Here is a 24,946-nt window from a genome sequence, read left to right as displayed (position 1 = left end):
GAATAGAAGTAAATGATTCTGAAGTACTTCATTGCACTTCTGACTGTGCATTCGTGTTGATGAGAAGCTATCTGAACCAGGCCTTTAAAAAAATAGTTTCCTCGAACCATCAAACTGCCGCCCGCAAAGTTACGAGGTGAAAAATTACATGACATGTTCCGTAAGTTCTTCCAGTATGACGAAATTCTATTCAAATTGAATTTCCTTTTATCAGAAAAGTTCTCCTGAAATAGTGGGATTGGGGTTAGCTTCCACATTAGTTTTTGGACCCGCAGTTCTGGAGATGGGATTTTTTTGGTTTGGGGAGAATTTTCTCGAAAAGGCCTCGTTCAGATAGCTTACTATCAACACGAACCAACAGTCTGAAGTGCAATGAAGTACTTTAGAATCATTTTCTGCTGTTTTTGCATAAAAAAAATGATAATTGATTAATTTGGTATCAATTCATAAAATCCGGAAAGTCATGGCATGGTCAATGAATAGAGGCTTCAGATTCTGGACTGGTCAGCTTGTTTACCAAATCAAAACTCTATCAATAACTTATTAGGAGTGATCGTACGAATAGTAGATGCAGCTTACAAGAAGTATGAGTGAGTTAAAGAGCTTAACCGAGTAGTATCCTCTGCGTAGAACGAAATACACACTACAACATGGCGCAGCTTGGTAAAAACCACCCCGAATAGGATAGTCGGACTGATTGAGAACTAAAGATGATCCACGAATTAGAAACTTATTGTAATTCCTGTGAAATCGACGTTCATTTTTTAAACGGGTGAGAGTTTTTCCATCCGGTTCTATAGTTATGAAACACTGGAATTTTAGTTTTTTGTATGTTTCGCGCGTGGACGCAACAATAAAGTTCAAATATCCAGTCTTATAAATGAAGATAGTTATGATATCCTACACTTTATACTTCAATTCAACCGACTTCTTACATATCTCTGGAAACTAAAAAAAAATTGGTGGTTCTATAGCTGTGAAACGCAGTGTACAAGCTCAAGTTTATACTTTCCTTTTCACTTTTAGAAAACACTTTCCGTGTACGTGTAAGATCCAACTTCGTTTTATAATGTGGTGTAATAGTTTCACATTAGGGTGCCAATAAAAATGGTCATCTCTAATTTCAAAAAGTTACCTCATAAAAAATGTTCACCACCTCGAAAAAACACCCTATGCCAAATATCAGCTCAATCGGACTTAAGGGAGAGTGGCGCAAAGCGGTCAAAGTTTGAGTCAAAATCAAAAATCATCCAAGGGAGGAAATTGGGGTTTTTGATGCCAAACATCTTAAAATTGCATGAAACGTCGAGTCATTTCGATTTTTTTTTTGGTCAAAAATCGACACTCTGGGTTTTTTTCGGAATACGAGACGAAACGTATGGTTTTGGGTACCAATAAAAATAGTCATCTCGATTTTTCGTTCGGAACTTGCTACGAAATGTTAATTCACACGATAATATACCCTTTGCAGAATATTGGCTTATTCGAAACTCATTTATTAGTGTCGCAGACGTTGAAATTTCAATTTTTTTAAATGTAATGTGTAAATATCATTAATTTAAATGTAAAAGTAAATATCACCGAAAATCGGGATTCAAAAAAAAATATGATGCCAAATGTCTTAAAATTACATTACTCGTCGAGATTTACTGTTATCTCGAAAAAAAAATTTGTCAAAAAATTATGTTGATTTTGCACTTGGTGGTTTTTCCGTCTGAACAGTCGATTTTGACAAAAAAAAATTGTTTGGAGATAACTGTAAATCTCGACGCGTCATGTAATTTTAAGACATTTAGCATCAAAAAAAATTATTTTTTTTTTAAAATCCTGATTTCCGGTGATTTTTCGGTTTTCAAAAAACTATATTCCGAAAAAAAATGTCCCAGAGTGTCGAATTTTGACAAAAAAAATTTTTCGAGATGACACTAGATCTCAACGTTTTATGCAATTTTAAGATATTTGGCATCAACAATTTTTTTTCTAAAATCCCGATTTCCTTTACTCCCTCCTTGGGTGATTTTTCGATTTTCAAAAAACTCAAACTTTGACCGTATTGCGCCATTCTCCCTTAAGTCCGATTGAGTTGATATTTGCCATAAGGTGTTTTTTCGAGGTACATAGTGAACATTTTTTATGAGATAACTTTTTTGAAAATTTAGGGTCGATTTTTTCCTATACATTCATTGGTACCCTATCTCACATATTTGTGCAACAGCATCAGTGGCTATGTGGATAGCGTAGTCGTGTAAAATAGCCTTGCATTCCAGCCGGCCTTAGCCTTGCGATCCTTGCTTTACATCGTTAGGACTTTTATTTGGGCACAATTCCAAGCTGACGTTCAGTCTGAGAGAAAGAGAGGTCTGCTCCCATACATACAAACATTTCAAAGCTCTTAACAAATGTGATTTTATTTGTTCAGTTCACTCTTCATCACACGAAAAAATATTTTTTCTGCCGAAGATGATATTTTTTTCTGTCAACGCTAGTTTGGGTGTAGCAACAACCTAAACTAAACTCTCGGCCAACAGAAACATGGGACGCACACCAGCAAAAATCAATCACATATGTATATTTCATTGCACAATCCCGTATTCGAATTGAATGAGCACAGATTGATTGTACCAATCTACCAATCAGAGCGGTGAAGTTTAGATAATGCTTGACATATTTCAATTGTTTGATAGTTAGTTTCATGAAACACAACATTTTCTTCATTGTAATAAATTGTTATAAGGTGCCCATATCAATTGCTGTAAAATCTCGTAAGTCCATCACGAAATGACTGAGTAATAGGCGTTCAAATTTGGCCCGCAATGCGACCGATTTCCATTTTTCAATTTACACCCCCAATATGTTCCCGAAAGACATAGTCCTACGTAAAAAAACAACGAATACAACGACTTTTTTAATCCACTTATCAAGTGAACATGATTCCTTCTTCGAAACCGCTTGGAATTACTGGTTATACGGAATCATGAATGAAAACTTCGAGTGCAAAGAGTTCACTTTATACCATTTTCAGTGTATATTCCGGTGAAATAATACCGTGCCAAACCGCTGCGGAGTGAAAGAATCAAAGTTTGAATAAAAGTTATCATACAAAAAACGCTCCCCATGGGCCCATCCCGTTGAAGTGTACATCGCACAACCGTTCAAACCGTTGTTAATTAATTTAATAAACCCCAGACCTGTGAAAGGCCACTCATTAAGTTATAAAAAGTAACAATCGTGTACCGGTAAGTTTTACCCTTCCTGGGACAATCCGCTTTCAACCGCTCTCGCAGGAAGCGAGCTTTATCTCTTCGCTTTTTATTTCCTCACATGACCTTCACCAGCGGCGACGACGACAACGACTTTCAACCTCACTAGAACCCCAGATAAATGACATAAACTGTATAAGGATCTCGTCGGGGAACCGCACCATTTGCGCCTGGATACTTTAGATTTATGAAGGATAATTTACTTCTTATTTATGGTAGCGTTAAGAAGGGAACAAAGGCCATCGCAAAAGGCAAAGAAATTCAATATGCGCTTCTACAAAGAGATTCTAAGAATTCAGCTCGATGTTTTGCTGTTAAATGCTAGCTGTTTGTCTTTTAATGTTAGTCGATAGTTCAATTAAAATCAGCAGTTCATATTTACAGATGTTAAGTTTTCAAAAAACATTCGACGACGCCCTCATCTGCCATGTATTTCCACTCCATATATCTTGAGCTTTGACAAGAAAAACATACTAATTTTCAGTGATAAATTCCCCTTCACTCGAACTTCTGTATACAACAGTTTAAGTAATTATTATTCAGTCCGTGCATGCCGAGCCAATTGAACACGAGTCTAACTCAAATCCCTACCAGCACATCCACTCTCCGTCACTTCAATAAGACTAACGTCCCACCGGCAGATCCGTGAGCGAATCCTTGGTCACGAAACTGTAATAAGCTCAGCCAGATAACAATCAATCTCGCTGCTCGTACCGCGAGTGAATTTAATCAAAAACTCGGGTGCCTGACGGCTACAATCAGATATAGCATGTCATCCAGCTCTACTCAAACTGAAGAAGAAGAAGAAGAAGGGAACGAAGAAGGTGGTAATCGGTTCATCACGTGACGATTTTCTTCCCGCTCATAGGCGGTTAATGCGAAAATTTTGTAGCGCTTGTCATCGCAAACTTCTTTCTTTCCGAGAGGATTTACGGGAAATGAGGAAAAATCTACCCTCAAGGGCATATTGAGTGTTCTTCTCATAACATCGGTGGGGTCAGAGGAAAATATGAAAATCGGGCGTAACGAATTGTTTGCCCTAATGTATGCATAATAAAAATAGTCATCTCGATTTTTCGTTCGGAACTTGCTACGAAATGTTAATTCACACGATAATATACCCTTTGCAGAATATTGGCTTATTCGAAACTCATTTATTAGTGTCGCAGACGTTGAAATTTAAATTTTTTTAAATGTAATGTGTAAATATCATTAATTTAAATGTAAAAGTAAATATCACCGAAAATCGGGATTCAAAAAAAAATATGATGCCAAATGTCTTAAAATTACATTACTCGTCGAGATTTACTGTTATCTCGAAAGAGTAACGAATTGTTTGCCCTAATGTATGCATAATTCATGGAGAATCCTTTCCCCAAACGGAAAAGGTTGTGGCAGGTTTTTTTGTAAAATTTATGTATGTTTACAAAAAGTAATTTCTTTCTTCATCTTCTTTTTTGGTATCTCGGGATCGAAATATAATATGGGTATGTACAAAGAAACGAGGACTGAGGACTGCTCCTATGTGGTCAACTTATCTTGACCTGACCCCAAGAAGAGTTATACGGTTTTACGGTAGCATCCCTTTTCTTGCTGTGGATGGATTCTGAATGGGAGAATGAAATTGATGAATTGATTTTTCGCATATTTCTGACATTTTTTTTGTAAAAAGAGACAACACAACCAATCAAATCAGTTGGTGGATACATGATAACAGTATATATATTCTATCGACATAAGAAAAAGAATACATTTAGTTTTGCTTTACCTTCAAGCAATAGATGTATGATTCAGAAGCGAATGGGACGAAAACATCAATAGTATTAACATTAAAAAATCAATAATTAATCAATGTTATGTTATGTCAAATGCAGGGGCATCTCTAGGAAAGCGATCAATATGCTGTTCCTTTGTTACCTATAGAATGTTCATAAAAGCATGATGACCGGATCCTTGATTCCCCCAATTGTTTCTAAAGGTATTGATTCCTTAGAAGCAGCTCTAAAAATACCACTTCTTTCCAATCCCACCGAATTGAAAGCAAAATCTTCCTTTGGTGAATATCAGGCTTCGAGGTGATTTGTGGTTGGTTCATCATGCATGAACCATGATTGTTTCAATTGACAATATTGTAAACAATCCTTTTTTATCGATTAAAAAAACAATCGAAGTCATTGCGATAAAGATGCATACCGCAAACATCGTTACGCTTTATTAAATGAATTTCTTTCAATTCATGTGGTACTCAAACATAGTGATAAGCATAGAAAAGCCTACCTTGCATATTTGAAAACTTTTCTCAATTTCTGGAATATTCCATCAAAAACTACTACCGTAATTCCATAAATTGTATATTAACTATTACTCTTTCTAGTAATTAACATAGAATGTTCTGCAATTTCTGTTAGATTTTGTTTACTTCCGTACATGACTTCTTTAAAAAAAATATTAAAAAAAATAATATTAAAATAGTTCAAAACCTTCGAGTAATCCCTCGTTTCCTCATGTTAAGACAACTAGAGATGTGCGATATTGTTTACAACCTTCCAGTGATTCAGTTGACGCGATATAAACAAAGTGTTGTTTACGTTGGCACATAAAAGTTGATAGTTGTTGTCTACACAAAGAGTTTTCAACAAAATCAAGATAGGTGGAAAGAAAATCAGTATGCAAGTCCGAAATCTTGTTGTTCAAGATCATTTGCAGCAGATTTTGATGGGATATTCAATGTATTACCCCTCACCAAGTTTATCAAATGACAAATGGCCCTTCCGGCAGCACTGTATATGTCAATGTAAATAAAAATTCAAATAGCAACCATTTTTGTATCGACACACATTAAAAGTATAATCTGTTCTTCCGTGAAGCACCGCGTGTTTTTATTCATCCTTCCAAAGCAAATACGTGTTAATCCGTTTGCGCTCTGTGAAAACTCTGTCCGCCCACAGATTTCACACTGTAAGATTGTAGAGAAGTTCGGAATAAGCCGGGGAGCAGTCCGTGAAATTGTGTACAAGCACAAAGTTTGCTAACGGACCCGGAAGAGGCCTTCGTCGGAAGACCGATAGCCGGACGGGTTAACGAATCATCCGGGAAGTGAAGAAATCTCCAAAAAGATCAGTTAAAGTCATTCAAGAAACCCTCTCGTTGGCGGTATCGGCCAGAACCGAGCTATCTTGAACAACAGTAAGTTGAGCTACAATATTGTTCGAAAAACAGAAATTGTAGTGGTATGTGGACACAGGAAATGGGCATGTTCCTTAGGGTGACCACTTTCCCCCCATTTCCCCTATGTTTAGTTGTCAAAATATACAAATTTAGATATTTTTTACAGAAAATGAAATATATTTCATTCTAATACATCTATTTGTCTAAAATATAGTATTTTAATATGTGTTTTCATTTAGTTGGAGGAACAGAGTGAGAAATTGAAATTTTTGAGTGATTTTTGAAAATATTGTAATTTTATGAAAAACCAACGCATGAAGATGGAATGTACATAATTTTAAAGCTTCAACTTTCATGTTTTGAAATATGTTACAAACTCATTTTTATCTGAGTGTGTTTAGATGAAGTGAAGAAAAATATCGGAAAGAAATAAAAATCGATTTCTTTCTGTTTTTTTTTTAAATTTTTTGTAGACTGACACAATTTCTTTTGAAAAAAAAAGTATTTTGGACTGACGAATCGAGATCTAAGCCATTCAACAAGAAACGTCGCCAAAGGGTGTGGGGGAAAGATGATGAAGGATTGCAGGAACGTCATTTACAGGCTACCGTCAAGCACGGAGGAGGCAATGTAATGGTGTGGAGATGCCTTTCCTGGGCTGGTGTTGGAAATCTGGTGCGAACTCACGGAATGATGACATCATATGTCTACATTGACATCCTTAAGGACAAACTGAATACGCGAAAAACTGGGCTAAAAACAGCTTCGTTTTCCAACAAGACAATGACCCGAAGCATACTGCTAAGAAGTCCAAAGCCTATTTCCGTTCACGAAAAATAAAACCTCTTGAATGGCCACCACAGAGTCCTGATCTCAACCCGATTGAGAACCTGTGGGCCATTATCGGCAACAAAGTGGTGCAAGATGGTATCACTAACAAGGACACTCTTTCACGGCTTTCCAGAAGGCGTGGCACGAAATCGACCCTCAGCATCTACAGAACTTGGTCGATAGTATGCCCAAAAGTCTTCAACAGGTCATTGAAGCTTCAGGACGCCACACTAAATATTGATGCTTTTGACTTTTTTGTTTTGACGTGGGACTACGTCTAACCGGATCGGAAGAATGTTTGCATCGGTTGATACGGAATATTTCTACGCTTCTATCGCAATTAATAAAATGTTATTTTTTATTAGATAATCAACTGAATAATGGTCAAATGTGAAGCGCTATCTAAACGCCCTAACTAGCGTTTCAGCCATCAAAACCAAGCAGCATTGGGGAAATCGGCATTGCAAACACATGATAGTATGGGGACTTTCGTTCGCACCAAAATGGGTTCCCTAACACAGACTTCAAAACCAAGCAGCATTAGAGAAATAGGCATTGCAAATACATGAAAGTCGGGGGTATTTTTGTTCCGACTAAAATGTGTTTCCCTAATCCAGACTTCACAGAATCCATGGAGCGTGGGGAAATTGGCATTGTAAATATATGCAAGTCGGGGGCATTTTTGTTCCGACTGAAATATATTTCCCCAACACAGACTCCAGAACCAAGGTGTCTGAGGAAATTGGCATTGCAATTTAATGCAGCTCAGGGGTATTTTTGTTCAGATTGAAATGTGTTTACCTAATAAAGACTTCTAAACCAAGGTGTCTGGGGAAATAGGCATTGCAAATACATGCAAATCGGGGGTATTTTTGTTCTGACTGAAATGTGTTTGCCTAACATAGACATCAAAACCAAAATGTCATCAAACCAAACGTAAAAGACTGTCATTAAATTTACTTGTAACGAAGAACACAATCTATTGCATCAATTGACCTCGCATGGCATTGTACAAGATTGCTTTACTCGCAAAGCAAATATATTGAATTCAATTGAATTCGGAAATTGTTTCATTCAATCAAAATTTTAATCAATAAAAACAAATGATTGCTAAGCTATGGCAGTCCCACGTCAACCTTGCGGTTATATAGATATAACCCACCCATTTTTATTGTGTGATTTTTTGACGTAGGACTACGTCTTATATTAAGGATGCCAAATCAGAAAACGGGTCACGTTTCTACGAAATAAAGTTAACGTTAATAACTATTTTTGTTGCGAACGGATTTCAACGATTTTCATACCAATCGAATCGAAAATTTTCAAAGATCTGTTTGATATGCTGTAAATTACAATCCCATAGTCTGTATATGGTTTGAATTGATGAAAATTGGAAACATTCCCATTGCCCCATACAGTTGTTCTGTCCATTTGTGTGCTTTCCCGAACAGAGCTGTCAATAACGGGCAACTTATGCAGCCGCTAGAATATAAACAACGAAGGGGGATAGCGAAAAAACAATATTTGGGAAGTAAACTCCACCCTTGCATAGTGAGTAAACTGTCGCTGGCGTATAAGTATTGCATATCTTCTGATGAAAATTCTCAGAACCTTTCTGTGCCCGAAACAACAAAGCTCGCTTGTTCTGTGAACGCTAGCGTAGTGTGTTTCTATTTTTTTTTTTCGCTGCAACTGTGTGCATCTGTTAGACGCGTGTTTGATGCTTGGTGAATGGCGATGCGTTAAATACTCAGTGCAATGCGTGCATTGATATAAAGAAACAAATTGCGACATATGACCAAACAGTGTATTGTTCTTGCAGAGGCAAGAGAGAATCGTTGCTTGTCGAAATGATTCTACACGCAACCCATTACGACTTTTCAGGGTCCCCGGAACTTTTTACTAAAGAGTTATTTATGGAATTTCGACGTATTCGCAGATAATATCCAACATAATAAACCAACAAATTAAAAAATAGATTGTGTAGTCCTATGTTCTAAGCGGTCGTGTCTGGGATACAACCCCTCGATTTTTTTATTTCTTTCTTGAACTCGGGCTTTTATACTTGTTCTCTATTTTTGTTTTGCGTGCCATTGGAATAAACTGTTTGGTTTAAGTTTTATTAATTAAATCCAGGTAAATATGATGGAAATGCAATGCAAAATCTAGTTTTTTAAGACTTTTGTAAAAATTGCTATTTTTACTCAACAAATTTGTTTTTTATTCAAAAAAAAAATGAGAAAATCGATATCTAATGATGTTTTTGGCACAATGTGAACAACACTTTGTTTATATCGCTTCAATATCGATTGCAAACAATGTCGCACAGCTCTAACTGTCATAATACGAATGGTTTTGAGTGATTTTAATATTATTTTTTGGGGCTGGGCTATTATTTTTGTCAACGCATTTTTGCACACATTAAATAAGTCACTTGAGGGAGTCACACAAAAAAATGCATCAAAAATCTCGCGCGATTTTTTTGGTGTGGTTTTTGGAAAAAAAACAAGTCATCGGTCATTTGTTTCGTTTTTCAATTTTTGATATGTATTTCATCGCTCTACATACTGTGTCAGCTAATTTCCATTTTCACGTTTTGTTTTGTTTGTTTTAAGGGTTCAGTAGGAGCTTATTGAAAAGAGCAAAGAGTTAACTTTATGATCTGCGGAAGTGAGTATGCCGCTTATTAAAGTGAAAAAAGGAAATGGAATGTTGATCACAAATGGAATCATTAGGATTTGGGTTATTTTCTTAAGGAAAGGATTGCCTGTACTTTAAAAAGTAATAGTTAACAAACAGTTCTATAAAATTACGGTAAAAGTTTTTGCTAAAATAGTACAGAAATTTAAAAAAGTTTCTAAACATTAAACGTGGGCTTTCTTTATACCCATCACTGTATCAAGTTTTAACAAGTACAAGACGTGGATTGTTGATTTCGGTATTTTCAACTTTTTTTCAATCCTTCATTTACTTGACGATTCAATGCGATTATGGTTTTGATTTGCTCATCATCAGCTTTCATTGGCCGACCTGAACGTTGCTCATCTCGAGCGAAAAATCTTCAGAACAAAACTTATCAAACCAATTTCGACACTGTCTCTTTTAAGGCTTCCTCACCGTACACCCAAACTAGCGTTGACAGAAAACATGCCATCTTTAGCAGAAAAGATGCCATTTCCTGGTCATGAGAGTCAAATGCGCAAATAATGAGCTATTTTGAGGCTTAAAAAAGGGTTTGTATGTATGCGAGCAGACATCTCTTTCTGTTTTCTTTTCTCTTTTCATTTGGTATTGTGCAAAAAAAAAAGTCCATACGACGTCAATGGGGATCGAACTAAGGCCGGCTGAAATGCGAAGTTACTTTACACGACCACGCTATCCATATAGCTGCCAGCGCTATTATTAAGGAGCGTGATAATATTACACCTCATCATAAAATGAAGTTGGAAGGTGTTTTCTAAGCCGATAAAGAAGAACATGAACGAGAATATATCTTTCTCTGTCTGGGCCGTGTATTTGGCAAACTATACGAAAAGCTTTCATTTAAATGTGTTTCCTGTTTCGCTCCCTCATATTGGCTCTAGCATATATATTATACAGATGATATACATGTATTGGGGAGTAGAACATTTTATGTTATCTTTCAGCTCATTTAATGTAATAAATCGAGATGCCAGAAAATGTGCTAAAAATTAACTTTGGGTGTACATATCACGTAACATTTTAGCATCCTGCGTTGCGTTGTTTGCTTTACCGAAATAGAGAAGCAAAATATGACGAAAATGCTCGTTTCTGGGCTCCTTACTAAAACTGACGCCAAACTAACAATTTTCAACAATAACGTATGCAATTTGCTTCTTAAGTAAACTTAAAGTGACAGCTAACAAACATCAGAGGAAAACTGTTCATAACATTGATATAAGATATTCTCGAACACCTTCAATACTATCTATGTGTGAAATCGGCAATTACTTTTCGGTCAACCCAATACAATTTGTCAAATATATACCGGGAATTTGTTTTTTTTTCTTAAAGAAAATGCTTAATCCATCATCTAATTTTACATTAACACCTTTAAAAAAGGTCCTTCAGAACCAATATACTTAATCCGACAATTAATTCAGTCATCAAAACACTTTTTATAGCCGTATTCAGGAATTGCCATCAGTTCACGCAGTGAATTCGTTTTAATGTCTTCAATGCTATCAAAACGGAGCGATAATTTCAGTTTCGGAAATAGGAATAAGTTACACCCATGACTCGTCGCCAGTAATTATGCGTTTGAAGAACGTGGGATCTAAATTTGATTGTTCAAACTTGTCTTCAGCCACTTGATGGCGATGAAATTTTAAGGAGAAAATTCAGCTCTTTTGGCACTATTCGTGCTGCGACTTTTCTCATGCCCAACGCATCAACCAAAATAAGACGAACAGTTTCGTGAGAGATATTTTTCCACGGGCTAGCTCTCGCAAACTTCAATGACGTTTTCCGAGCACCATACTTTTTGTATTGTTGATGTTTTCATCAGTTGAAGAGTCTGATAGTGACGTGGTAAACCGACCATCTCTTCTTGGGCGTCATACATACCCGTATTTTCGACATAGTTGAGTTACCAAATATATTCCGCAACATTTCAAACGTTTCGGCACAAGAATTTTTTTTTGTAACACAAAATTTCACACAATATCTTTGACCAATAAAATTATCCAAATCAAAAAATGACCGAGCAAAAAAAAATTGTTCTCAATGACGCTGTAAACAAACAAAATGACAGATCGCGCTCAAAATTGACATTAGGACTACAGACAGTAGTACCAACTTTAAAAAATAGAAAATGTTCAGCGGGAAGATTTGAAATTTCAAATTCCCGGAATATATTTGACAGAATGTAATTAGAATGAACATGTACAACATCTTCTCTAACTCACGAGTTCTCGACTATGTTAAATTTATTACACGCTATTTCACCGGGGAAGCATTCAACATTCTCTGAATTCATAATGTTAAAAGAAGGGAAAAATATGTCTTCACCACATCACTAACCGTTCAAAGCCACACAAGCCACACAACATCCGTCGAATGTAACAATATACATCTTAATACCCCGAATAAGTAGCATACCGACATGATAAGTAGCAAATCATGATCTTTCCATGAATTTCAACTCATCGCTGTCGTACACCGAGCCCAACACGATTTCATAGGACTTCTCTGCGGAAGCAATATATTATATTATAGACTGTGCCAACAAACCAAAAGAAAACTGTTGCTCGGCTCACGAAGCACACGATATACTCCACCCCCACACTTTTCTCGGTTTTAATGTGTTCGATGGAAGGAAAAACGCCTTCACCAGTTTTACGAGCTGTGTAAAGAGCAAGGCTGCCCAAACGATATACATGCTGCCAAGAATGGTGCAAAATGAAACACGGCGGAAATCCTTTTCCGGCAGTAAAAAGCTTTGAAAATTTGAATTAACTTGCTTCCGTTTTTGCTTCCTCGTACATTTCAGCAAGCGAACTAATGTGGATTTCCATTTCTCGTCTCTTTCCAGATTTTCAACCCGCCAAAACGCAATGGGTGTCATTTCGTCGAGGCAATTTGTTTCCATTTTCAATTTTCAATTTTCTTTCTTTCCCTTTTCTAGGAAAAATAAATAAAACCAACAAAAAGTGAAAGCAAGGACCACGTTGTTTGCTCGAAGCAACCATCGCAATGTAGATTTCGAGTCTGATAAAGCAATGTGAACGAATGTGAGCCAATTTAGTGGAAGAAAAAAAAAACAAAAACGCGAAGCGGAAATTTGACTACAGACAGACAGAAGAAAACGCTAGTGCCACACCTGAACACATGAAGTAACACGAGGAGCAGTGATTTTTTTGTAGTGGATTTATTTTTACTCGTTTTCATGTTTTTGGTTCGGAGAAAAAAATTGAAATAAGCAAAGTGTACTCGAAACATAATTCCACCAGATACAGAGGTAAACTAGGTGGATAACAATCATGGCGGAAGCAGAAGGAGGGTCGGAGCAGGATGATGTTTCATTCCTGCGGACGGTGAGTAGAGAATTCCAATATTATTAATTTGCGTAGTGAATTCCGCCACAGAACTGAACAAATGAGAATCAAATATTCAGAATGCGAATTGACTATTTTAAACGAATGCCTCTTCTTCAATTACTGCAAATATTATTGGAAAAATATTGGAAATATTGAAAAATTGAAGATTATAATAAGATAAAATCCATTAATTATCTACTGTATCAAGCACAAAGCGAATGTGAAAAAAAATACTAAATTACTAAATTACTAAATTACTAAATTACTAAATTACTAAATTACTAAATTACTAAATTACTAAATTACTAAATTACTAAATTACTAAATTACTAAATTACTAAATTACTAAATTACTAAATTACTAAATTACTAAATTACTAAATTACTAAATTACTAAATTACTAAATTACTAAATTACTAAATTACTAAATTACTAAATTACTAAATTACTAAATTACTAAATTACTAAATTACTAAATTACTAAATTACTAAATTACTAAATTACTAAATTACTAAATTACTAAATTACTAAATTACTAAATTACTAAATTACTAAATTACTAAATGACAAAATGACAAAATGACAAAATGACAAAATGACAAAATGACAAAATGACAAAATGACAAAATGACAAAATGACAAAATGACAAAATGACAAAATGACAAAATGACAAAATGACAAAATGACAAAATGACAAAATGACAAAATGACAAAATGACAAAATGACAAAATGACAAAATGACAAAATGACAAAATGACAAAATGACAAAATGACAAAATGACAAAATGACAAAATGACAAAATGACAAAATGACAAAATGACAAAATGACAAAATGACAAAATGACAAAATGACAAAATGACAAAATGACAAAATGACAAAATGACAAAATGACAAAATGACAAAATGACAAAATGACAAAATGACAAAATGACAAAATGACAAAATGACAAAATGACAAAATGACAAAATGACAAAATGACAAAATGACAAAATGACAAAATGACAAAATGACAAAATGACAAAATGACAAAATGACAAAATGACAAAATGACAAAATGACAAAATGACAAAATGACAAAATGACAAAATGACAAAATGACAAAATGACAAAATGACAAAATGACAAAATGACAAAATGACAAAATGACAAAATGACAAAATGACAAAATGACAAAATGACAAAATGACAAAATGACAAAATGACAAAATGACAAAATGACAAAATGACAAAATGACAAAATGACAAAATGACAAAATGACAAAATGACAAAATGACAAAATGACAAAATGACAAAATGACAAAATGACAAAATGACAAAATGACAAAATGACAAAATGACAAAATGACAAAATGACAAAATGACAAAATGACAAAATGACAAAATGACAAAATGACAAAATGACATAATGACAAAATGACAAAATGACAAAATGACAAAATGACAAAATGACAAAATGACAAAATGACAAAATGACAAAATGACAAAATGACAAAATGACAAAATGACAAAATGACAAAATGACAAAATGACAAAATGACAAAATGACAAAATGACAAAATGACAAAATGACAAAATGACAAAATGACAAAATGACAAAATGACAAAATGACAAAATGACAAAATGACAAAATGACAAAATGACAAAATGACAAACTGACAAAATGACAAAATGACAAAATGACAAAATGACAAAATGACAAAATGACAAAATGACAAAATGACAAAATGACAAAATGACAAAATGACAAAATGACAAAATGACAAAATGACAAAATGACAAAATGACAAAATGACAAAATGACAAAATGACAAAATGACAAAATGACAAAATGACAAAATGACAAAATGACAAAATGACAAAATGACAAAATGACAAAATGACAAAATGACAAAATGACAAAATGACAAAATGACAAAATGACAAAATGACAAAATGACAAAATGACAAAATGACAAAATGACAAAATGACAAAATGACAAAATGACAAAATGACAAAATGACAAAATGACAAAATGACAAAATGACAAAATGACAAAATGACAAAATGACAAAATGACAAAATGACAAAATGACAAAATGACAAAATGACAAAATGACAAAATGACAAAATGACAAAATGACAAAATGACAAAATGACAAAATGACAAAATGACAAAATGACAAAATGACAAAATGACAAAATGACAAAATGACAAAATGACAAAATGACAAAATGACAAAATGACAAAATGACAAAATGACAAAATGACAAAATGACAAAATGACAAAATGACAAAATGACAAAATGACAAATGTGCATAGTGTACATCTTTGGTTAACTGAGACAATGGAAAAAATGGAATCCATCTATTATTAGTAAAGATGTCACTATGGTATGAACTCCGGGCAGGAACATGTTTAGGAAAATGACAGTCGCTTGAAAAATGCTATTGTACTAGGAACTTTTCTTGACGATTCAATTTGTTTTTTTAAGTAGTTGAGTTTAAAGGAAGAACGGTAATGTATGTTACGTGTACGTGTTCACAAGCTTGAAAAAAGTAGTTTCGAGGAAAAATGCGTTTCAAGTTTTGAATCAAGATCGCACCAAATTAAATACCACGTCTCTAGAATGACTATAATTCCCTAGATAATGAGAATTTATAAAAATCTAAAAGTCTAAATCTCAGCAATATGCAAAAAAACCTTTTTCGTAATTCTAGGATAGAATACCATTTTGTATCAAATTCCGATCGCTCAAGCTTTGTCGACCATTAAAAAGACCTTTGAAATAAAGAATAGAAAGAATTGAAATTGATTTACATATTCAAGGTGTAAAACTAAAAATAGTTCAATTACATTTGTCTCAAATTCCGATCACCATTTTTGTCACTGACTTATATTCCGAACACTGTAGTCTCCAAATTTTATTTTCGTAATTATTGTATTTGTTTTTTATAGTTTACATAGCTTCGGGACCAAGGGAAACGCAATGAATATAAGAATAATTGCACGAAGAATTGTTCAAATGATGTCATGATGTTTGACCGTGGAGAAGATATCGATTGGCAGATTTATTAAAAAAAAATTGTATAATGCATTGTTTTTTGAAAAAAAAATCGCTAAAAAATTATTTTGAAAATTAAAATTGATTTTTCTCAAAAATATATATTTTTGAAATTCTCAAAAAAAATTATATGAATAGTCCTTATGATTTCCAACAAGTCGTCCATACATCGGAAGATGGGCACTTTTACAGGGAAAAAGTTTTTCTAACAACAACCTTTTCATGTTTTCTATGAAAAAATTTCAACTAATCCTAATTTTGTTTAAAGTCAAGATAGCGAAATAGTGTATGCGACAATGTTTTAGATCTTGTTGAAATATGAATATTATTTATGTTTTCATTAGAAAATATCAAGCCAATTTATGAAAAAAAAAAACTCATTGAAAAAAAATATTTTTAAATTTAAAATTTATTTTTCTCGAAAAAATACTTTTTTAAATTCTTTTAAAAAAGCTTGAATAACCCATACAATTTCCAACAAGTCACCCACACATCGGAATATGGGCACTTTTACAGTTTGAGTTATGAGTTACAGCTATGAGTTTTTCGAACAACAACTTTTTCATGTTTTTCTTTGAAAAATTACTATTAATGTTTAATTCTTAACATATTTATGTATAAATTATCGCGATTTACACGCTTTACTAACTTTTTTCTATTTAGAAACATGTCAAGACCTTGTTCAACGCAAGAATTTACACACAAAAATGTAACGAGTAAAACATCTTTTTCAGGGGTCTCCATACCAAAATGTCCATATTTCAGAAATAATGAAAGATAGAAAGCTGACGTCTTCGACGAAAGGTATTATAGTTGGGTTTTGATTTTTTGTAAAAAATCGAAAAAGACATTTTCTGGCCCTTTTCAAAAAGTAGTCTGATTCTTTTTTGAATATTACAAGTATGCAACGTGGCTTGAAAGACCCATGCGTTTACACCCACAACGTTCCGCTGCTATCTGAGATGGCGCTCCCAACGGCCAGTCGAGTTGGCATTGAATACGTCTTTTTCTTTAAATTAATACTAACAACGCCTGAAAATACACAATAGCAATATTACAGAGACACGCACAGTCTGTGAGTATACAAGTTACGATTCTTCGTGCGAGTATAGGAGAGTTAATAATGAATAAAGGTTTTCTGAAAAGAATCTTCAATTTAATTTTTTTTTCTTGCTGTAAAAATTTTGGTTAATTTTGAGTACTTTTAATAAGTTAATATTAAAGGAAATACTGTTTATAAATTAAGGTTTTGAGTTATATGTTGTAAATTGAATTTTAAACAAATGTTTTCGCATTTCAGTATTCAAACCTTATTTTTAATTTTGATTGAATAATGTTAATGAGCTATTTTGTTATGATTTATCTTGAATTAATGATATTTTTTTCTACAATCCGGTATCCGGCCGGATAGCAAGTATTGGCCGGATAGGCCGGATACCGGATAGTTACCGGATGTCCGTTCCGTCTCTAAAAGACACGAATTCTAGAATTCTAAAAGACGGAATTCTCTAAATGCTCTATAGTTTTTTCTCCGACATACTAGCTTGATCAAAAGTTCCCGGAATCACCACTGTCTGGCGCTCTCAGTCGCCCGTTTTTATTTTTATTTTATTTTTTTGTTGTAAGTTATCACATCTATCATTGACATTCTATGAAATGTGTAGTGTGATAGTTTTACATTTCTAGAAGCTGTATTGGGTACATCTGCTATTGTGCGTGCCTCGATTTTGTACAATTCGCAAAACTTGCAAAATCAATCGTTATTCGTGAACATTTGGCTTAAAATGAAACGAATACCATTCAGCAACCACCGAATTCACCTGATTTGGCTCCCTGCGACTTTTCCCTATTCGAACGACTCAAGAAACCGGGTTGTGTCTAGGACACTACCGCATATTTCGATGTAGAACTACGCAATTATATTATGCAATCCACTTGTTTACCACTTCGAATATTATTTAAGAATGCATCGAAATTTTTGTATTAGAATCTGTAAAAATATTTCCTATCAATTGATGCAAATATCTTTCCGATCTTGTTCGAGTTATAAACATTCGAAATACGGTAGGGTTAGCACACAAATCGGCAGAACAAATGTATGAGAAAAAAGGAAGTTCTTCCAGTTTTTACGGATTTAAACCGTTTATAGATTAACGAATTGTAATATATAACATATCAAACAAATCTTGGAGAATTTCCGATTCGATTGGTATGCAAATCATGAGAATTCAGTCACAGTGAAAATAATTATTAACGTTAACTTTATTTCATGAAACCGTGACCTGTTTTCTGAATTTGCACCCTTCCTGAAAGACGTAGTTCTACGTCAAAAAATACAGATTTTATTATGGCAACCCTGCTTGGAAGAGACCCTCAGGACCTTCCCTTGTATTACCGCATTAGAAGATGTGAACCAGCCTACACCCCGAAAAATGCATGGAAAAAAAACAGCCAATGGTTTTGATAATGCAAACATTTGTAGAATGTATATATTTTCTGTACATATCACCATACGTATATAAAAAGAATGTCAGATTCAATGCACATCCCTACCAGAGGTTAGTATGTTTGACTCGATAACATAAGAAATCTTGAATGTTGTCATATTTGAAAACTGTGGTGAGAAAAGCGCCATAAGGCAATACGGAGGCTAGAGTTTTTATATTACTCAAACACGTGCATTTTAGCCAGGAAGATGTACCCGATATTGGGCTCACGAATCATGGTTCTGTTTGTCATATATGTTTAACAATTTCTCCTCGTAGAAAATGCCAATATTTAGTACGTTAGAAAATGGCTATTGATTGGTAGCATTTACCAAAAAATCGTTATAATCACAAATTATTTCTCTCAGTGTACGGTTGAAAGTCCCTATAATAATGAGAAAAAATTTGTTCATTAACACTAAACTTACTACGAGGGGTCAAATGACCGAATTTGAGCTTATAGTCAAAGTTTTCTTGCAAATTAAATTGTCACAACATTATTTGCCTACACCACTTTTCTTAAAGCATACATCGAATGTATTCTTCAGTGTTTACTCCTATCTTGTTATTTTTTTACTGAGAAATATATGTAATCTACCCTAACTACCGCAACGGGTCATTTGACCCGTGCAAACATTCATATGATATCAGAAAGATTTGTATGTGTGGTTGTGATACAAAACAAATAGAGACAAATTTCATTATTTCTCTTATGATTGAAAAATGTCGAAATATACAGGACAAATGTGGTATGTCACGTTTCTCAACAAAAACATATAAATCGAGTCATTGTAGTCAATCGAGTTCATAAAGAGTCATTTGACCCGCTGTGGTGGGAATAGGTATACATGACACATCGGTAGGTTTAGTGTTCGTCTGATATCATAACTGCAAATTCGCCACAAACAACTGATGCGTTTGAAAGTAACAATAGAGAAAACAACTAGATTAGCTGAAAAGTGATATTAAATTTATTTTTCAATATGACGACGTCAGCGTCAACGCAGCTTATTGTGTTGCTTCCGCTTTTTCTCATGTAAACGATGTACTTCTTACGATAGCATCTATATATGTCTTAAAACTGGGCTTTCTAAAAAATTAGACCTTCTTCAAGCTAGAAACCCATGAGTTATGTTAAAAGTGGAACGAGATGTTACTACAGATGAAGCACATTTTTTATTATATATAAATTTGTTTAGTTTTTTAAACAACCGAATTTATTCTTTGAATCACAAAGAAGTGCGAAGTCATATTGATATGCCCAACAGTCGTCCAACAAACTTGTTAAGTGATGTGATGTATTTCATAAATGCTTTCAATCTTTTCAAAATCTTCTGCTGTTTCATTATACACCCAGTTTTTTTTACGCGGGGGATACGTACCTCGTAAAAAAAGCGTTAATCGGAAAATCCGCGTTAATTCGAAAATCCACGTGAAAAACCTCGTAAAAAAACGTTAATCGGAAAATCCGCGTAAAAAAACGCGTTAAAAAACCGCATTAAAAACCTGGGTGTATATTGCGTGCAGCAATCGATTGCAAAAAATTAAAAGGATTATTCAAAGTTATTTCATTGAAAATTCAAATCGTCACATTTTTCAGCACTGAAGTAAATGAAACCGGATCGAAGAAAATTTGAGTTGAACAAAATTGAATTAAACTGGAAGAAAATGTAACATTTAAATGAAAATAAGAATGAAAACAAATAACCATTTATTATTTCCTCTCTTCTCCCCCTCTCGATCACATGGCACATCGTCAACAGGAAGACATGGTGTGCCTGTCGTGCACGGCAACTGGTGAGCGTGTCTGCCTGGCGGCCGAAGGCTTCGGCAATCGGCATTGCTTCCTCGAGAACATCGCCGACAAGAACATCCCGCCGGACCTATCGCAGTGCGTGTTTGTCATCGAGCAGGCGCTCTCGGTTCGTGCCCTGCAGGAGCTGGTCACGGCTGCTGGTTCCGAAACCGTAAGTAGAAAATAAGAAAAAAAAACATACACAGGAAGTCAAGCTGCCAACGTGGCAAGTTCTCAATCAGAGATGGCTCAAAATACAGCTACAGTTGGATAGGGAAATAGACCAAGATACTACATCGTGATGCACAGCTCTTTGCTTTGAGAATAAGTTTTTATTGTATTTAGTTCGCACTTGAACAGAGTTTTTTCTATATTCGTTTGCAAAAAACAACAAAATGCTAGAAATGTGAATAAAACATTCGATTATCTTCCTCCACATAGCAAGAGTTGTGATGAAAACGGTATTACAGCAACCGATCACGAAATTATACGGCACAGATTTGAAACACTTCAGAGTATTTTAGGAGTGTAATGTTTTCAAGCACAATCCTCACAAAAGAACACACCGATTTTCGTTCTAGTTTTTTTTTTTGCTTTCGCTGTAAACAACATTCGAAACCATGCTTCGTATCGAATTAGTTGAACTCGATAACTAAATTCAAATTTCGAATAAATGATAAACTCATCACGCGGCCAAAATAGCAAAACAATTTTCGCTGTGTTTTTTTCTCTTTTTACAACCGTTGTTACAATTCTTTTGTTTATCATTTTTGTTGATGCCGTTAGCGGGTGCCGTGACTGGGTTTTGTTTTTTGACGGCCCTGACCCCTCCCCTGTTTGTGTGAGTTCCGGAAATAATTTTCAGCTGGAAGCCACGAAAGTCCCTCCATATGATCACCGACAAACACGAACGACACAGTTCAAATGATAACGCTTTCTAATTGTCATAATATTATGGTTAGCTAAATTCGGCGAAGCGGTGGAAACGAACGGATGAAGTGATTAAAACTGTAGTAGCTTTTGACGAAGGAAACCCATAAATATTTACATAAGCGAAACTAACCAGGAAAATTCAGCAAAAACAAACTATTTTTTCTCTCTCTCTCTCGGCTTCCTTTTCCGTTCCAGGCCAATGAGTCGGTAGTAAGTACACTCTCCCGAAAAATGGTGCAGATTTCATCCCGTGAATCATGTCCAGAGTATTCGCGTGATTTGTTTTTCTTTCCGTTGCCTGCGTTTGGAATCCAACAGCGTTAAATTTAACCTCATAAAACCATTGGCTGTTTCAGTGTATTGTGTTAATTTGATTACCTCTACTTTTCAGTTCACGCGCGCCCTGTGATTTGATGTAGATTTTCATTTCTTCCAAATTTTGCGCAAACTTTTCCTGTTTCCCACTTTGTGAAGGCTACCCATTGATTTACCGCGGAATGCAAACAGTAAATAAACGAAAAACACTGTGGATGAAATTTAACACTGACTGTTGAAAATGTTCTCCCATAAATGGAGGAACATTCTTGCACTCTCTGTATCTTTCTCGCTGTCGAAAATTCTCCCAGTGGATAACATTGAAATTTTTTTGATGTCCTTGAATGTGAAGCGCTAACATAGATCCACAGTAACCTTTCTGAACAGCCACAGCACAGAACAGATAAGGGTACAAGGCTGTTCGGCACGACGGAACCAATTCCCATGCGTATCGCTCGACAATGCCACCAAGCATAATGGCGCGCGGCAATTTAACATTGAACCACTTTCAACGCGACAGTTCATACAGTGGAAGACATTCGTTTATCCGCTCCCTATTTTTCCTCAATATTCTTAAAAATAAGTCAATCCTTTGTACAGTTTTGCTCATAAAAGACGATTATTGTTTATTTTCATCGAATTCATTCTAAAAAAAAGTATAAATTCACTTTTTGTTTTCTAAGTAATTCAAATATGTGGAATCAGGGTGGACATTCGTTTAGCCGCATCCTAAAATGTCATTAAAAGAAAATTTGTGCGGCAAATTTCGAGTCCAATCGGTAGCTAAGATTTAGTATGTCCACCTCCATTTCGGAACACTTTGAAAACATCATGGCATCGAGTTAGACAGCTTTTAAAGTGTTGCCATATTGATTATAGCCCAACATTCCTGAATTACTGCCTTGAGACTGGAAATGTTGTCAAATTGTTATCCGTTTGCATAGACCATCTCGGCCAAGATTCTCCATTGGTTCTCTATGGGATTGCAATCGACTGCCAGCAGGTCATTTAAGAAGCGGAATGTCCTTCTCGGCAAACCATGCCTCCGATTGCTTGGAAACGTGGATCTATGCATAATCCTGCTGAAAAAACGACATCCTCGGTAGCATTATTCTCAATATGGCCAATCAAAATGTCCTCCAGTGATTGAAGATACTTTTCGGAGTTCATTCGGGTGAAAATGAAACAAATGAGAAGCTTGCTGTGATAGAAAACGGCTCCCCACACTTCCGCCCCCAAAGTTTCGCTTCGATCTCACGGCATGCCGTTGACTTAATTTGTACCAATAGCAACTGTAACAGTCCGGACCATCCAAATTGAACTTTCTTCGCCGGAAAATACAACATTTCTCCATTCTAGTTTCCATTCCATGTATTGTCGGGCGAAAATGAGATGGTTCTGCTTATGGGTGGCGGTCAGTTTCGGTTTCCCTTGTGGTTTCTTCCACATGATGTTTTGTGACTCATTCAAGATGCGCGCAATATGCCTCTTCTGATTCTGCCTTAATGTATGAGCAGGACATCGTTTCTTGGTTGCTTCGTGTCTTACTCGACCTTTAGGACGCAAAGTAACTTTGGTGTTCCCATTTGTTGGTCGTTATATCCCATATTTCTGGCACTATTTAAAGAAATTCCGTACCACTTTCTCAGATAGACCAATTTTTGTTACGATCGAACGATTAGAAAACTTTTGTTCACTGAATATCTGCATTATTTTCCTCCCCTCTTCCGTCAATAGAATACCTTTCGCCGCTCCTTTAAATTCTACGTAAATCACTAATCTGATCAACTTCTTACGTTGCACATATTCATCTCGTAAATTGAACATTCCCAAGTATTTCTTCAAAAAACACAGATAAAGGCTTGGTGATTATGCGAAAACTCGATTTTCATGCCCTGCGGCTAAACGTATGCCTTGGGAAAAAAAGACGTTTGAATGTTTATATCCACCGATGCCGCCTTGTGTGTGTTTGTGTGTGTGTGTGTGTGTGTGTGTGTGTGATTGTGACGCACGTACTTTCAATAAAAATGACTTAAATATACTATCACTACAGCAAATAAGTATCCCGATAAAAAGAACATTCCTAGTTGTTTTGTAAGTGTTTCAAGTTTTTTTTCAAGTGCGGTTAAACGAATGTCTATCACTGTAGTTAACCGCCAGATTGGGATTGGCTGCGAAGCGGCTGCTGCTGCTGTCATCTGCAAACAATTGTTTCAAATAATGTGGACAGCTTACGGCGTGTGAGTGTGTGCAAGGGAAAAATATGTTATTTTTTATAGCACGAATTTAAGATCAATAATCCATGTGAGGAGCGGCGTGAAACAACCACTCCAAAACAAAAGTTCCGTCGCGAAACTAGGCATTAAGGCTTTACTGATGAAGCAAAAACATCACTAAAAAGAACAACAATGGGAATTTCGGTAGAGAAACTGTGGGTAAGACGGACAACGAGAGTAAAATAAACATTTGAATAGGTAATTATTGTTAAATGCTATATAATAGAATAGAAGAAAGAGAAGAAGAAAGATGAGGCAGAGTCGAACCAGGAGTCTAAGAGGCGTTGAGCCTGAAGCATTAAAAAATATGATCTAAATCTCCTTATAACATTGAACGCCTGGCAAACTTCGAGTCTCTATTCACAAGTGGAATGCAGAGTACAGGAATACATTGTGGAAAATTCGTTTAGTCGCAGTGTCTTGTTTTAGTGCTTTAGTAAATCAACAAATAATAGTTGATCCACAGCAATTGCAAATGTTGGCACCTTCAAATCATAGTTTATTGTAGTATTGCTTCCAATTCTAAGTTTTTATGTGGCCGAATAAGAAATAAAAATTGTTTTTGAGAGAGGAAATTCATTTAAACGCACTTTAGTTTTTATTAATGAAAATAATTTTGTTGACATTTTAAGGATAAACAATAGTCAATATTTAGTTTGCTTTCCGATCTTGGGAATAGTTTGGAAAATTCCTTTCAGCATGGAACTAACGAGATTTTCAAGCGTTGCAGCAGTGATGGACCTCCAGGTTTTTTTAACAGCAACCTCTAGT

The 24,946-nt window shown here is 35.0% G+C and overlaps 1 protein-coding gene across 28 annotated transcripts in view; it reads left to right on the top strand.

Moving 5' to 3' along the window:
- LOC129770346 (ryanodine receptor) overlaps positions 1–24,946 on the top strand; it is a 128,975-nt gene that overhangs the window by 40,544 nt on the left and 63,485 nt on the right. For 14 of the 28 annotated variants that reach the window (XM_055773099.1, XM_055773098.1, XM_055773100.1 and 11 more), the window contains exons 2-4: positions 12,907–13,315; positions 20,620–20,823; positions 21,780–21,794. In XM_055773099.1, coding sequence (XP_055629074.1) covers positions 13,262–13,315; positions 20,620–20,823; positions 21,780–21,794 — 273 coding nt within the window. In that variant the 5' untranslated portion in view covers positions 12,907–13,261. The remainder of the gene's footprint in view (positions 1–12,906; positions 13,316–20,619; positions 20,824–21,779; positions 21,795–24,946) is intronic. The other 14 variants (XM_055773126.1, XM_055773110.1, XM_055773104.1 and 11 more) reach the window with 1 other exon arrangement.

Source organism: Toxorhynchites rutilus, chromosome 2 (assembly GCF_029784135.1).
Source record: "Toxorhynchites rutilus septentrionalis strain SRP chromosome 2, ASM2978413v1, whole genome shotgun sequence".
Classification (NCBI taxonomy): Eukaryota; Metazoa; Arthropoda; class Insecta; order Diptera; family Culicidae; genus Toxorhynchites; species Toxorhynchites rutilus.
Note: the sequence above shows the minus strand (reverse complement) of the source record. Positions and strands in the feature narration are given on the sequence as shown.